The sequence below is a fragment of the Erpetoichthys calabaricus genome, chromosome 8, assembly GCF_900747795.2.
Source record: "Erpetoichthys calabaricus chromosome 8, fErpCal1.3, whole genome shotgun sequence".
Lineage (NCBI taxonomy): Eukaryota > Metazoa > Chordata > Cladistia > Polypteriformes > Polypteridae > Erpetoichthys > Erpetoichthys calabaricus.
The window spans coordinates 140,316,615-140,333,853 of NC_041401.2; the positions used below are offsets into that span (position 1 = coordinate 140,316,615).

The window sequence follows — 17,239 nt, forward strand, 5'->3', positions numbered from 1 at the left end:
GGGGGGTGGGGGGATAAGGGGGGGAAAGAGAGAGCAGGCTATATCTAATCTGTCTTTTTAAACCTTATAATTATAACTTCCAACGTAACAATAGGCTGCATGGCAATAACTCTTGGGGAAATAGGAAATTACGGTTAAAGCTGTCTCACTTCCAGTTAAGACTATAAAATTACATCAAAAACTCAGAATCAATATCTTCATGATGGGACAGTTAACTTTGTGAGCTGGTATGTTAAAGGCCTGAATCACGAATTAAAGAAAAAGAAAGTACTCTCTCACCTAACAGGTTTAAATACTAAAATAGTATTTTTACAGGAGACCCACTTACTAAGCAAGGATCAGTTCCGTCTGCAAAAGGACTGGGCTGGCCAAATGTTCCATTCTAGCTTTAGAAAGAAAACTAGAGGTGTGGGAATTCTCATACATAGAACAGTCTCATTTGTAGCATCAGATGTAGTATCTGATCCAGATGGGAGATATGTGATGGTCATGGGCAACTTATTTAACTGTAAAATGATTTTGATAAATGTTTATGCACCTAATGTCGATAAGGAATTCATACAAAACGTATTTGCATCCATCCCCAATGTGAACACTCATAAAATTATAATGGCTGGGGACTTTAATTGTGTTTTAAATCCACTCTTAGATAGGACTCCTGTCATGGGGGGGATGACATCTAACACTGCAAAGATAATTACACAGTTTGTAACTGACCACAACCTATCAGATAAGACCCCTGGAGGTTTCTAAACCAAAACTCAAGAACATATTCTTTCTACTCACCAGTACATCATTGCTACTCAGGGATAGATTATTTCTTTATAGATAATAATTTCTTGCCTACGATTAAATCTTGCAAGTACGATGCTATTGTTATTTCCGACCATGCACCTCTGATCTTGGAGCTAAAGTCACTATGCCCCACACACTCACCTCGTAGATGGCGTCTTAACCAGCTTCTATTAGCAGATGAGAACTGTACAGAATTTATATACAAACAAATCAGTTTTTTTTCTAGAGACAAATACATCCTCAGAAGTTTCTGCAGGAATACTCTGGGGAAAATCTAAAGGCCTTCTTAAGAGGACAGATTATTTCATATCTTTCCCACAGGAATAAATTAGAAACCAAGAAAGTATCAGAACTAAAAAGCGAAATTACTAGGAATAGATGAAGAACATGCCAGGCTTCCAAGCGAGGCTCTACATAGGAAAAGACAGGCTCTGCATTCACAACTCAACCTCTTGACAACTAAAGAAACTGAACAGCTAATTTATAAATCTAGACATCATTACTGTGAACACAGAGAGAAAGCTAATAAGCTTTTAGCTCAACAAATCCACAAGCAAGAAGTTCGCAATGCAATCCCAGTAATCACCAACACAAACGGAGACAAAATCATTGACCATAAAAATATAATGCACACATTTAGAGACTACTATAAATCCTTATATTCTACCGAGTTTAAAGAAGACAACACACAATCTAATGCATTTCTGGATACATTACAGTTACCACAAATAGATACTTTTAGTGCGGAGGAACTGGATAAACCTCTGGCGCTATCAGAATTACTAGATGCTATAAAGTCACTTCAAGGTGGGAAAGCAGCAGGCCCTGATGGCTACCCTGCAGAATTTTATAAGAAATTCTCCGCTCAGCTAGCTCCCCTCCTATTAGCAACATTTACAGAAGCTAGAGACAATCAAATTCTACCTCAAACTTTTCACCAAGCATTAATCACCGTCTTTCCTAAACAAAATAAGGACTTGTTACAATGTGCATCATACAGACCAATTTCACTTCTGAATAATGATGTTAAGATACTCTTAAAAATCATAGCTAGAAGGATGGAGAAAGTGCTGCCTTCGGTAATTTCACAAGATCAAAGTGGATTTAACAAGGGTCGATACTTATCCTCCAATCTTCGACGCCTGTTTAATGTAATATACTCACCAACAAAGTCAAACACCCCAGAAATAATATTATCATTGGATGCAGAAAAAGCATTTGACATTATTGAATGTAAATACCTTTTCACTGCATTAGAGAAATTTGGGTTTGGCCCGAACATTTGTGCATGGATCAAACTACTGTATACCAATCCAGAAGCTTCAGTTTGTATTAACAACATTTGTTCAGACTACTTTAAACTAGAATGTGGTACCATACAAGGATGCCCCTTGTCACCACTACTATTTGCAATCGCCTTTGGACCACTGGCGGTTCACTGTCGAAATGCTGATCAGATAAATGGGATTATCAGAGAAGGACTGGAACAGAAAATTTCTCTATATGCAGATGATATGGTACTGTATATACCAGACCCACAAAATTCTGTGCCTGCAGTCTTAACAGCACTTACAGAATTTCAAAAGATCTCTGGTCTCAGAATTAATCTGAATAAAAGTGTACTCTTTCCAGTGAATTCTCAAGCATATAATATTAGATTAGACACCCTACTTTTTATCATTGCAGATCAGTTTAAATACCTAGGGGTAAACATCACAAGTAAACACAAAGCTCTTTATCAACAAAAGTTTGCCGTCTATGTGGAAAAAATTAAGCAAGACTGGCATAGATGGTCAACCCTTCATCTCACTCTAGCTTGAAGAATTAATGTTGTTAAGATGAATATTCTTCGTAAGCTTCTTTTTTATTTCAAAACATTCCAATATACATCAATACATCATTTTTAAGCAATTAGATTCAACAATAACCTCATTTATTTGCAACTCAAAACATCCACGTATCCAAAGAGTGACCCTACAAAGACCTAAGGCAGAAGGTGGCATGGGTCTACCTAACTTTCAGTTTTATTACTGGGCAGCAAACATACAAGCTATAAAAACCTGGACACAAATAGATGAACATACAGAGGCCTGGTCCGCTACAGAAGTAAAATCCTGCAGTACTTCTTTATATTCCCTGCTTTGTGCCCCACTAAATGCAAGGTATTGGCAATATACTAATAACCCAATTGTGCTTCACTCACTCAGAATATGGAACCAATGTATAAAGCAATTTAAGATGGAGAAGCTTTTACTGTGGCACCTCTGCAAGAGAACCACCTCTTTCAACCCTCGCAAACATACACAGTTTTTAATATCTGGAAAAAATTTGGGATTAAATTGCTCAGAGATCTTTATATAGACAACATCTTTGCATCCTACGAACAATTACATTCCAAATTTAACTTTTCAGCTACACATATCTTTCACTATCTTCAGATTAGGAACTTTGTTAAACAGAACCTTCCCGATTTTCCTCATCTTGCACCCTCGTCCATGCTGGAAAAAATATTGCTCAATTTCAAGGACTTAGACACCATCTCTGCAAAATATAAAATTATTTTACAGTCCCTCCCTTTCAAAGATCCAAGATGACAATGGGAAAAAGATCTCTTAATATATCAGAAAGGGAGTGGAAAGTAACAATGCAGAGACCACTCGAGCTCCATATGCGCAAAGCATAGAATTATTCAACTCAGAATTATATATTGAGCACATCTGTCTCGCCTAAAATTGTCCAAAATGTTTCCAGGCAAGATCCAACCTGCGAACGCTGCAATCAAGTCTTAGCCTCACTGGGTCACATGTTTTGGGCCTGTGCCAAATTAACATCATTTTGGACCAAAATTCTTAAGTGCCTTTCAGACAGCCTTGGTGTCACAATCCCTCCTAACCCATTAACAGCTGTGTTTGGTGTTCTTCCAGATGGGTTTAAAGTGGAGAAGGACAAACAAACTGTGATTGCATTCACTACACTTTTGGCATGCAGACTTATTTTGCTAAACAGGAAAAATCCTAACTCTCCTCTTTTAAGTCAGTGGGTAACCGATGTTTTATACTATTTGAAATTGGAAAAAATCAAATATTCAGTTAGGGGATCTGTACAGAATTTTTTTAAAACCTGGCAGGATATAATCAATAAAATTTTAGAATAAGCTCTTAAAGCACCAAGGAAGCAATTATCTCTGCATTTCTTTTTCTTCTCCATTCATCTCTACTGGCCTATTAAACTCATCAATTTAAGTATGTTTACAAGCCTTAAGTTTTACCCCGTTGGCCATGCTGTCTCTCTCAGGGGGATGGGGGTCGACTTGTTTTTTCAATCATATTTTTTGTAAAAATTGATCGATTTGTATGAATGATTACAATAAAATTAATAATATTACAAAAAAATATATAAAATATCTACTATATATATATATATATATATATATATATATATATATATATATATATATATATATATATATAAAATCCTAAGCCTAAAAGTGCAATGATTTTGTGCAACGATTTTATGTCACGTTTTTATGTCACGTTTTTTTTGTCATGGCGTATTTTAAAACCTTCATATGTATATTTGGTATCATTGTTTTCAGTATTTATCAGACTTTAATGTGATGTTGTTAGATTTTCAGATTCTTATTCTGTTTTTAAATTATAAACTCAAATATAAAAAAAAAAAAAAAAAAATACACATTCACCACAGCCATGCCCATCCTTTTCGCAATATCCACTATCATCTGACCTTCGTTCCTCTCCTTGACACCATACCTACCCATGTTCTCCCCAGAAATTTTTTCAGCCAGGTGGCATGAAAATGTAGCCGGGCGGGACGGGGAAATTTGGTGGTGTGGAAAATTAAATGTGCACTATTTTTATTAATTAATTATTATTAATTATTTTCCAATGCTCAATATGACTTCCTTTTTTAAGGTTTGACACTTGTGCCAGAATATATTTATTAAATTTAAGAATCATCCAATTCAGGATCCTGCAACCCTAACAAAAATTTTAAATAACAATTGTTATGACATAAACGAAGAGGCACAAGTATTGTCGCTGTCAGGAAGAAAAGTGAAAACAATGAAAAAAAAGTATGGGAAACCTAATGAAGACAAATTTAAAAATATTCTTCAAAGCCAACTTACATATGCAGAAGGTGTCTTCAGTTAAATACTTATTCTTCTTTTCTTCCTAAAGGCCCAATTGTCTGCAGCTTTCCTATAATCAAAGTCCCCAGGATCTGGGCCCTCCAAGGAGATCAGCATGAGATTATTTAGCATGCTTTGATTCATGCGATTTCTCAAACATGTCTTGATCCTTTTAAGGGCAGAAAACCCCCTTTCACATTCAGCTGTGCTCACTGGGATCACTAGCCCAATATGAGCTAGTCTGGCTAAATTTGGAAACGACTCTTTGAGCTTTGATGTCGTTGCCATTTTTAGTAAAATCTGTTTTGGACTGAAGTCTTTGTATGATTGACTTCTGATCATTTTTGATGCAACTGTCCATTCTTCCCTGCTACTTTCATAGTTTAAAATTGGAGGGCTACCGTTTTTGGAGTAATGATCGAAAAGAATTTCTGCAGACTCTCTTGAATCATGAGTTTCTACATTGTAAACTTTTGAAAAGCTGGAAATAATTGGCATGTCAGGGAATCTTGCATCTAGGTGCTTGACAACTGTGTCTAGGTATTTATCATATATTGCAGTTTTGAATGACATTACATCACTCTTGTGTATGAACAATGTGGAGATCGGACCATTCTTCTGCCAGACAATGATGAAGGCTTTGAAAATATCACCCAGGAGTGTCTTTCAACTCCATGATGGACAATTTTGTGGCTAGCAAAATTGGCTCAATTTCGATAAGATTGACATCTTGCCTTTGCCAAACCTTAGATAAGATGGACAACAAAGGTAATATGTCTTAAAGCATCATCAAAGAGGAAACGAAATTGTACGTTTTAATACATCTGCTTGATCCTTCAGCTGTGTTGTCATTTCGTTCAGTGGCCTCTCTTTCCAGCGCAGCTATGACACTCATCATACACTGTCGTAGTGACTGTACTGCAAAGTCATGAGATAGCCATCCAGTGTCACTGGCCATTTTCAGCTGAATCTGGGGAATGTTCAGAATATTTTGAATTTCTGTTAAACCAGCCATCCTAACTGAAGAATTTTGGAAGAAATAGAACAGCTGCCTTAAGATGTCATTCAGTTTTGTTAAATAAGGTACAGCAGCTGCTGCTTGGGCACTTGCAAGGGCCAATCGGTGGTTTACACAGTGGCAGTTGACCAAGAGTCCAGATGTTTTATCTTTAAGCAGTTTTGCCACACCTTTCTGTTTCCCAATCATAACAGCCGCTCCATCTGACCCTAGTCTAACCAGATTAGCAGTTTTCAATCCTAGAGTGTCCATAGTCTCACTCAGTGTGTTGGTTATAGTCTCCGCTTTGCCATCAATCATTTTGCAGGTTGATACAAAACTAATTCTGACCTGTTTAGTGACCTGTCAAACATATTTAATGTAAATAATTAATTGATTTACAACTGAGATCATCACACAGAATACTGAAAACATTTTCAGCGTGTATATTTTTCAGTATGTTAGATTTTATTTCTGATACTAAGACATCCAGCAGCTCTTGCATTATACTTTCAGTAGTGTAATGTGCATTTTTACCAACATTGAGATGTTGTAAAAAGGAGCAACCCATTTCTTTACAGTGTTCCAACAGCTTTTCAAACAACGTATGTGGCAACTCATTTTTTGCCAACCAATACATGGATCTTAAAGCTCCCACAAAGGCATCTCTCTGTAAGTTATTTACAGAGACAGGTACAGATCTTTCAATTTGACTGATTCCAGTTTGCACTAGTATATGCTTTCCTAAAAGGTCAGCAGAAAACTCTATGTGCGTTTTACTTTTTTCATGGTCCAGCAAGCTTTCTTTTCGAATTCTTGTGCATGGCACGTTTACCCAAGGTAACTCCCTCTTTGGGGGATGTTTGTTTGAATATTTCATGCACAATGAGCACCACATACCATTTTCTTTGACCATTAGCCAATCAAAATCTTTAAACCATTGTTTGTTTATGCCAGATAAGCGGTGCTTAGATTTATCAATTGGCAGAGTGTGTGCTGAAGAAATTTCCCCGGAAGGACCAGCTTCTGCAATGTCTTTGTCTGAAATTGCCACATGAGGAGTTGGCGCTTTATTAGTTTGTGGCATCTCTTTTCTGAAATAACTGAGCAGTGTTGTTTTCTGAACACTTTTTTTGCTCATGTTGGTAAATTGTTTGGGAAAACATTAGAAGTACCTATGAATAAGAATTTTGAGTGGGAAAGTGAGAGCCTGTTGGATATTCAGTGGACACTTGCACTACGGCAGGGCAAGATATGAACAAAAAAAGGAATGGCAGATGGGTCACTTTAACAAAACTACGGAAGCGTATTAGGGCCACGGTGAAGAAAAAAACTATATGTTGAGAATAGAGTCGACATTTACACTTTATTCTCACCGTTTATGTCGAGATTAAAGTCGACATTTCCACTTTTTTCTCAGTTTATTTTGTCATTAAAGTAGAATGTTGTAAACTAAACTTCATCTTAAAATCAATGTTTAATTTACTAGATTTTCTCAAACCCCGTCATAAGTTAATGTAGTATATTAAATGATGTGTTAAGTGTTCCCCGACCGAGTTGTTAATCATTACGCGCTTCTTTAACGGACTTCCTCTTGCACTGAGGAGGCACCGGGAGGGATCGCCACAGAGAATGCATTCACTTGATGATATTCCTGCTCTCTGAACATTTACAATGCTAAGACAAATACTTGATATCATTTTTATGGTGAAATGCATTAAAGCATGTATTAAACATGCACGGTAGTGTGGCAGTAGTGCTGCTCCCTCGCAGTAAGGGGTCCCCAGGTGTATGTTCAGTGTAGAAAACTTTATGTGACATGGCTCCAAAAAAACTGAATGAATGAATGGGTATCGCCCAGGTTTAACTTAAATATTGTGTAAATGTTGGGTTTGTGATCTGTTGGTCGGAGACACGAACACAGAATTAAATGGATGTTCTTCTGAGCGGGCTTTCTTTATTGCATGCGTGCTCTCTCTATCTGACGTACCAAAACCCCAATTCCTATCCTTCCTTTTTCTTTCTCCACATAACCAATAACCACACGATAACACAAAGCATTTAATGCGCTGCATAATTTATGGTGGGGTTTGAGAAAATCTAGTAAATTAAATATTCATTTTAAGATTAAGTTTAGTTTACGATGTTCTACTTTAATGACAAACTACGAGAATAAAGTCAACATGTCGACTTTAATCTCGATATAAACGGCGGGAATAAAGAAGAAATGTCGAGAATAAAGTGGAAATGTCAACTTTTTTCTTGACATAAGCTTAGCAGCACTACACAGACTGCACTGACACTGAGAACAGAGACGTCACTTCCTGACGCCCTTTTTCTGATATCTGACAGGCTGGTTCCACTAGACTTTTTTTTATTTTATCAGTCCTCCTCTTGCCCGCCCACCTCCACATCCTCTTTGCTTGTGAAGTGCCACTCCACTCCCGCTATTAGCCTGTACAGCCTCCTCTCGCCCGCCCACCTACCTCTCCATACTCCTTGCTATTGTAATTAAGCTGCTCCGCCCCTGCTATTACCATGCACACCACCCTCTCAAAATCCCACCTCCCTATACTCTTTTCTTGTGAACTCCGTTCCACCTCGTCCCCGCTATTAGCTTTAGCACTGAGTGTTTGGCAACATCCCGTCCCATGCCTCTCCCCTTGCAACTTACGATCCTGCTTCTAAAATATTTGCCCACTCGTCCCTTGCCATCTCTGCACATCATTAGATCTGCGGCTGTCACCTCACAATGTCATGCGAGATGACAGCCGGGTGCTCAACTAAATTAGCCGGGCGCTTTGCCTACACTGAGAACACTGCCTACCCATCACCTCCTCATCTCCACTGTTCCCTTCACCAACATTTCCATTGAAATCCGCTCCAATCACCACTTTCTGTCCCTTGGGTATACTGTTCATCACTTCATCCAACCCACTCCAGAAATCTCCTTTCTCATCCTTCGCACACCCAACTTGCAGAGCATATGTACTAACAACATTTATCATCACACCTCCAATGTCCACCTTCATAATCATTACTCTGTCTGACACTTTTCACTTCCAAAACACTCTTGACATACTGTTCCTTCAGAATTACTCCTGCCCCATTTCTCCTCCCGTCCACACCATGATAGAACAATTTGACTCCACCTCTAATCCACCTGGCCTTACTTCCTTTCCATTTAGTCTCTTGCACGCACAATATATCAACCGTTTTTTCTCTCTATCATATCGGCTAACTCTCCCCTTACCAGTCATTCTGCCAGCATTTAAAGTTTCTACCATCAGTTCCACTCTCTTTATCTTCCTCCTCTCCTCTTTCCTCCGTATACGTCTCCTCCCTGTTCTTCTCCTTCTTCGGCCAACAGTAGCCCAATTTCCGCTTGACCCTGTTGGCTAACAGTACTGGTGGTGGTCATTGTTAACCTGGAGCTCAACCGATTTGGTATGGAAATCTGTCTTGTTGTCCGCATGTTGATCTGGCAAAATTTTACACCAGATGCCCTTCCGGATGTAACCCTCCCCATTTATCCGGGCTTGGGACCGGCGCGAAGAAACACACTGGTTTGTGCATCCCCTGTGGCTGGGTTAAAAAAATACTAATTGGATAAATGTGTACAGATATTCTGTCATGCAGATTATTATGATGGCCATCAAGGGGATTGAATGCTTTTGCATGCCACTGTGTAATTCCTTGAAGTATGAAACATTGAATTTATCGCATATAAAACAAATCTGAGGATATAAGCTTAGGTTTATTTCCCTGCCAAGTATTTTGTACTGTAACTGTAAGAAAGATGTGTAAACCTGTTTTGTATGTGAGCAAGGCCTTGCTATTGTTTATCTGAATATCATCATTTTTGGAAGGAAATACTTTGATGTGACACACTAATAACTAAAAGAGGTTGCATAAATATGTGTCATGTAATAACCAATTGTGTCTTTCATTTTTGGTCCTACAGCAGCCAGAAATGCACTTACTAAATCGTACAAATAGGAGGTAATTATCCACTTTCATCTCTCTGCCCTGAGATGTGCATTGGGAAATTATGAGTTTTTTATAGAGCTTTTCTTTGCATCTAGAGACTGGACTGCTGTTTTCCTGTAGATTAAAAAGCATTATGATGGATGACTCTAAGCAATGATTACATCAATCATCTGGATTTATTTTAGCCTGAGATTACGAATAATAAGCAACTGCATTTCCTGTAAATATCTTCTTCTCTTAAATTAATACCCATGTAGCCTTTATGGATTGTAAGGCTTAATACATAATAGTTAGCATGCTACAATTCATTTTTACTGTTGCAATGCCTGCAAAGAAAATATAAATATTTTATTTTGCTTTTAGGTCAAACAGCAACATATTGTATTATTGAGACATGTACAAACTCAATATAATGCCACACAATATGGTCATATGAAAAATAATGGAATTATAGTAAATTCAGTGTGTATTGAATTATTATTACTTTATATACCTGAACCACATGTATATTGTTTTTCTGCACTGTTTTGTCTTTAGAAATTTGACCGAATGAAATATTTTCTAAATAACAGTATTTTTTTAATGCTGTTTGATTGATCTGTATGTGGTGTTTACTTTATGTATAAATAGTTGTGTTCATTTTCAGTTGCTATATTATAGATATTAGACTCTTGCTTTTTCCTTTCTTATGTTATGGTTGACGTTTTCTTCTGATGTTGTAGTCAGCTGAATGCTTAATTACTTTAATAAATGGTTCTATCTTAGTATACAAGGCTAATTGTGGACATGTATTAAATTCTTTTAAAAAGCTTATCATTATAGCAATTAATTATAAAAAGTATGAAAATAAAATTTAAAGCTTACCACTAGAATTCAGTTTAATGTCAAATATGCTGCAAGCATAAAGATTTGTTTTTTCAAAATACAGTTTAAATTAAAAAGATAAAACTGGTAGTTAAGTAAAATAATAAACCTTGATGGCTGGGTGCACTGCAGTAATCAGCTTTAATACAAGGTGAATGTCTTTCTTCTGTAAAGGTTTTTGTACTTTTCCCTTTTGATAACAGTTCTTTGAAAAGGTGGCTGTTGCCTTTCAGATTTTGTGAATCTTTGTGTATTTTTGTTTTGATTTGTACATTTTTTTGATACCTCCAAATCTGGAGTAGTAGCCAAGTTAAAAGAAAATCATGGTTTTAATCATACCTTAAATTTCAAATTTATAGCAAGGATTGTCCACACCGTACTGTAAATTTATCATACATTATTTTTTTGGTAAGTTTTCTTTATGCACAAAACAATGGATATAAGTATAAATATATACACATGACAAGCAATTTTGCATACATTTTCTAAAGTAATCAAATTTGAGCACAGGCCTTAGAACTATAAATGATGTGTGATAATATGCTGTTATGGCCTACCAGCAAGTCTAGGAATATATAAACAGGCCACACAAGTGAGAGAAAGAGGGAGACAAAACACAAAAAAACTAAACCAGCTAAATAAAAACAGACTCCATTTATTGTCAAAAAAACACAACACATAAAATATGGAGAAAATTACACAAAACAAGCAAGGCAGGAGAACCACACTAACATAGCTGTCTAACTTCACAAAGTTTACAGCTAGATACAAACTACAATTATATTTCTTTAATAAGCAACCAAAAACCCAAAGCCAGACCATCCAACCATAGCTCTTCATACCTTGCTCTGTCCTTCTCCTCTCACACACACTCTCCCTGACCTAAAACCCAAAGAAGCTTAATTTATAAACCTACACCCCATCCATAACCCAGGTGAGTTAATTAATAAGCAACTTAAGTGGGTAATTAGGGCAGAACACAATTAAGGTAAACATCAAATTAGAGTATAAAAACAAAAGTCTAGAGTAGGTCGTAAAATATGCATTCCAGAGACTAAATTTTTACAGGCCAAAAAATAAAAAACATATTTCATGGAATCATGTTTATTAACAGAGTACTGTTGTGTTTTTTCAGCTGCTTTTAAGTTTTACTGTTAGTTATAATGTGTACAACTATCTTAAACCATACCAAATAAAATATAACATAGCATTTTGTTTTGTTATGTAATGTTTTTAGTTAAAATATGAAATGTACAATGTTCATAAAAACTGTGCTGGGAGAAAACAGAAGGATGGAGTAAAAAAAAACCCAAAAACAAAGTAAATCCCCCATCTACCAGAGTCCATCTCCCAGACTGTGTGAATGCGGTCAGATTACATGATTCTATCCTGTTCCTGAATTGAGGCAAAGTAGGGGACTAGTTCTTAATATTCTTTTTAATGATCCATTGATACTTGTATCTAAGTCCAAGAAGCAGTTGTTTGAAAAGGGAATTATATTACTGAGTTGGGGTAAAGAGTTAGTCTCTCTCTAGTAAAAAACAAATGCCAGTTTGTGAGGTAAAGTGTCCAAAGAAAAGATTTTCCAAATATTATTATTTATAGAGCTTTTCAATATAAGTTTATGATGTGTAATAATGCAAGTACTTCACTGTCAGTCACATATCGTACCTGTTTACTGTGTTTGTTGATTTACATATCATGTAAGCCATGGCTTACTTCACTCACTTTGCCTTATTTAGCAAAATGAGAGTATCTGCTTGCAGCTAGTTTCTAAGGAACACAAAAGTATATGCCACAAACCACAAAACAATATGATGAAAAAACTTCACGTAATCCACTCTAAGGTCTTCTCGGTCCCCAGATGGGCACTTAGGAGGTGGGCGTGAGCTAGTTTGCAAACCTGCCAATGGAAGGCTCGTGGTACTAGCAACAACGACCTCACCTCGCCCTCATAGTCTGCTACATCACATAATAAACCATTTTTAAACATAAAGTGGGGCCCTAGGGGCATGGGATACGATGTGTGTTGGCCGACAATCTGGATGACCGAATTCTTGGCAAGTTTTAGAGAATTGTCATTCTACTGTTCTCTCGTAAATGAGACTGGTGTTTACCTAAATTGAAAATGTAAAGTAGTGAGTGGATCTGGAGCGACCTCAATGGGCAGAGCGATGCACTGCAAAGCTTCGTCATCAGTCTCTATGGAGATATCAGTGAGAGATGGAGTTGCATCACCCATGTCACTCTGAACTGCCACATGATCACGCTCTGCTGCTGATGCCCATCTCCCCACATTTGTAGCAGCATGAGAAGACTATGCGTCTTCTGTGGTCGGACCACCAGATCTGTGGTTCTGCATGTAGGCTCAGAAGTAGTTACGCATTCTGTCGGGAATTTACGATAATCAGCAGACTTTTCTGAGTCCTTGACTGGTGAAGCTGCATGGTATTGCATGAGGGCTGCTACTACATCCTCAATGTTATTTATATTTAGCCTACGGACTGGCTGGGTGAGAAATTTGGGGAGGGTGTTCACCAAGTAATTACAGGCTACTTTTTCTGTGATCTTTTTTGGGGTGTTTATTTCTGGTCTCAGCCAGCGCCCGACTCAGCCTCATAGATCAAAAACTTGAGAGAACTGGCCCCTCATCATCAACAACAACAACAACATTTATTTATATAGCACATTTTCATACAAAAAGTAGCTCAAAGTGCTTTACATAATGAAGAAAAGAAAAATGTATGGATGTTAAGCTCAGAAAAAGAAAAATAATTTGCCCCAAATGACAACTGCTTGAAACCAGAAAGTAATTGTAGACATGGTACTTCCATTCTAACACCTATTTTACCTTAAATTTCCAGCCTGTATCAAAGTGGTGAAACTTTACAAAAAATCAATATGTTCAATTATGTGTGAAATAACAGTAAAAGAGGACACTAATTATATTTTTGAAATCTTCAATGAAATGTCAAGAGTCTCTTTTCTTGCATTATAAAATCATGTCTTGGAAATACAATAATTCCAATTATTGCTTTTTTTTTTTTTTTAAATTTGTGACTTTTTTGTTTGTAATCTGGCATTAAATGTATATAATAGTGGTTTCATATTGTTTGTTGGTACAGATTTTACGGAAGTTGATGTATTAGTGTAGAAGTGTTTAACAATGGCATGTTATTAATTAGTTATTTATTTGTAATTTTCATTTTATATATATATATATATATATATATATATATATATATATATATATATATATATATAAAATGTCTTATGTTTTCTCTTCTAGGAGCTGGCATTGATTGATCCTACCAAAGCAGCTGATCTAGTTGCTATTCATTTTGAATCTGAAATTCCAAGTATTATTGACAAACTTGAGGTAAATATCGTAGTAATTAAAGTTATATTATTTCATCTTATATTACACTAGCAGCAACTAGCAATGCTCGACTAAGTAATTTTAAGACGGAACTATCCAACTTCTTTAAATGGTGGTTCTTAAAGTGTACAAGTCTAGAGGCAAATTAATTCATTTCAGGGCTCAAAATCCATCAAAAAATACTGTATTTAAAACTCAGTGTAGTATAAAGGAACCCATCACCAGTTACTCCCAGGTGATTGTTTTAGTTTACCCTCCAAGTGACAAATGAAACTAAATTTGATTAAATTCAGGGCTTAATATTTGGAAAAGGGCTCTCTCCTTAAAATTAAAAAAACTGTAGCAAAAAAGGAAACACAAGTAATCTAGTCTCTTTTTGACAAATTGGGACATGTCTGCAAACTTTTGTTGAGATTGGACCAATGGTGTGGATTTGTATAAAGAGCAAACAAACACACAACACATACTCACACCTACAATAAGCTTTCTATGTTAGATTCTAATTAATGTTCTTAGTAATTATTCCTTACAAACTAGTGTCTTTTCTGCAGAATAAAATAGTCATTTGTGTAATGTGCTATATTATATTCTGATCCATATCTTAGTTACTGAATATTGAGTTTTGGGTTGTATATCTGATTTGGGTGCATCTAACACATTTCAATTACTTGGAATTTTGGAACATTTGACATTACATACTTCTGATTGGCTAACTATCCTGGTAATCAATTGCTGTACAATATCTTAATTTCTGTTAGTTTTACCATTAAGTTAAAAACTTATCTGACCATTTTAACTAAAACCACCATAAATTTCATAGGTAACAAATATATGCATGTAAGTTATAAATTATTTGTACAGTACAGAACGAATGAACAAATGTATTTGGGTCCTAAATTATTAGTGTACCAGAGAGGGTACTTTCAATGCTACTTGCCTCTGTATATTAGTTATTTAAATTTCCTTAAGGGTCCTGTAATCTCCTTTGTAAATTAGTTCCTTTGTAGTTCACCATAGTTAATTTCTGCAAAATTAAAAAAAGTCTTTATATAAGCAGTCTACAGTTTAAAAAAAAATATGATTTTATTCTTCAGGGCAACCCTGTATTACTAAAACGGTTTTTCTTTTTTGTTTGAAAAACATTAGGCTAAAAGGTAGCTACTTTGAGTTATAAAATGAAACCAACAGCAATAAAAGTCAAATAGTTTAATGTAGAAATATAAATCTGTCCATGTTCTTAACACAACTGTAGATTCTAACAAAGCCCTTTTTGCTTAGATTAAAGCATACGCATGGGGGGATTAAGTATAATTTACTTATAATTTACCTAATGGTGTAATGCCAGTTTATCACCAATGCCATTAATACTAATACATTTTCTCAGGTGCATCTGTAATTGTGAATTATAAGTTATTAGGTGTGTTTACATATCATGAGAAAAGCACTTGGTATGATTGCCCACGTCTAGTCCATATGTCTATCTGCATGAAACAACTTTGTTCTCGGCAGATGAATGCGCATTCAGTAATGAAGCTAGCATCCACAAAACTGTCTGAAACTTGTAGCTCAGAGCACCACCAAAGCTTTACTAACCTACACAATTTAACAGTCTATTATGGTGGTGTTTTTAATACCATTGTTAAATCATTTAACCCAAATACAAAAACAAGTTTCATTTTTATTGAAACCATTTATATCCCTCTTAAGATTGCATCCTAAAATTCACTCAAAAGTAACTACTGTAGGGCGGCACGGTGGCGCAGTGGGTAGCGCTGTTGCCTCACAGTTGGGACACCTGGGGACCTGGGTTCGATTCCCGGGTCCTCCCTGCGTGGAGTTTGCATGTTTTCCCCGTGTCTGCGTGGGTTTCCTCCGGGCGCTCCGGTTTCCTCCCACAGTCCAAAGACATGCTGGTTAGGTGAATTGGCGATTCTAAATTGGCCCTAGTGTGTGCTTGGTGTGTGGGTGTGTTTGTGTGTGTCCTGCGGTGGGTTGGCACCCTGCGCAGGATTGGTTCCTGCCTTGTGCCCTGTGTTGGCTGGGATTGGCTCCAGCAGCCCCCGTGACCCTGTGTTCGGATTCAGCGGGTTGGAAAATGGATGGATGGGTAACTACTATAGTTGTCTTGAGCCTTGCAAGCTATATGAAGGATTCCATTTAGTCCTGATACTTGATTACTGGGGTTCGCAAATCTACAATTGTTTAATGGAGAGGAACAACATTTACTGAAATGCAAGTGCTTAAACACTTAAAAGTAAGTTTGAGATTATTGCCTCTAAAAATCTTTATATAAAAAAGAGAAATCCAGAAGTAAATTGTTCTTTAGTGTTGGATGGAAATATAGGTAGAAAAAGTTCAAATTTAGATTGTATTTACCTGTTTCTGTTGTCATTGAAACTCATAGCATAAAGTGCTTTCATAATATGTGCTTCTTTATTTTGCAAACAAGGTGAAAGCTTATCCACTACAAAGGTGATAAATGCAACAACTCCCACCAAAATCCTACTCCTTCTTGCAGGCTTCTTGAATTTAATGGTGTTTACCACCAGCAAATGAGAAGCAGCACATCACTAAATGAACAGAAATAATGACTTTCTCAATGTGGTGAAAAATTTGTATATAGACAAATCACACATTTATCTGCAGTGTTTCACCTACATTATTTTACTAAAGAATGTTCAATGATTTTTACTGAATTTATCAGGTTTGATAATGGACAGTGGCATTATCTGAATTTGCAGTGCATTCCACATGTGATGTCTAATGCAATTTTCACATTTTAAACAGTACAAAAGTGAAATTGATGCCTGCATCATAGGAAACCCTGAACATAGTCATATGAAAAAGTTTGGGAACCCCTCTTAATTCTTTAGATTTTTGTTTATCATTGTCTGAGCTTTCAGAATAGCAACTTCCTTTTATTATATTACATGCCTTATGGAAACAGTAGTATTTCAGCAGTGACATTAAGTTTATTGGATTAACAGAAAATATGCAATATTCATCATAACAAAATTATACATGTGCATAAATTTTAGGCACCCCAACAGAGATATTACATCAA

At 36.3% G+C, this 17,239-nt stretch overlaps 1 protein-coding gene across 1 annotated transcript in view; it reads left to right on the plus strand.

Moving 5' to 3' along the window:
• The window catches only part of vps8 (VPS8 subunit of CORVET complex), an 893,492-nt gene that overhangs the window by 475,545 nt on the left and 400,708 nt on the right, over positions 1–17,239 (plus strand). Inside the window, exon 33 of the mRNA XM_051931263.1 lies at positions 14,086–14,175. Within this exon, the coding sequence (XP_051787223.1) occupies positions 14,086–14,175 (90 nt within the window). The remainder of the gene's footprint in view (positions 1–14,085; positions 14,176–17,239) is intronic.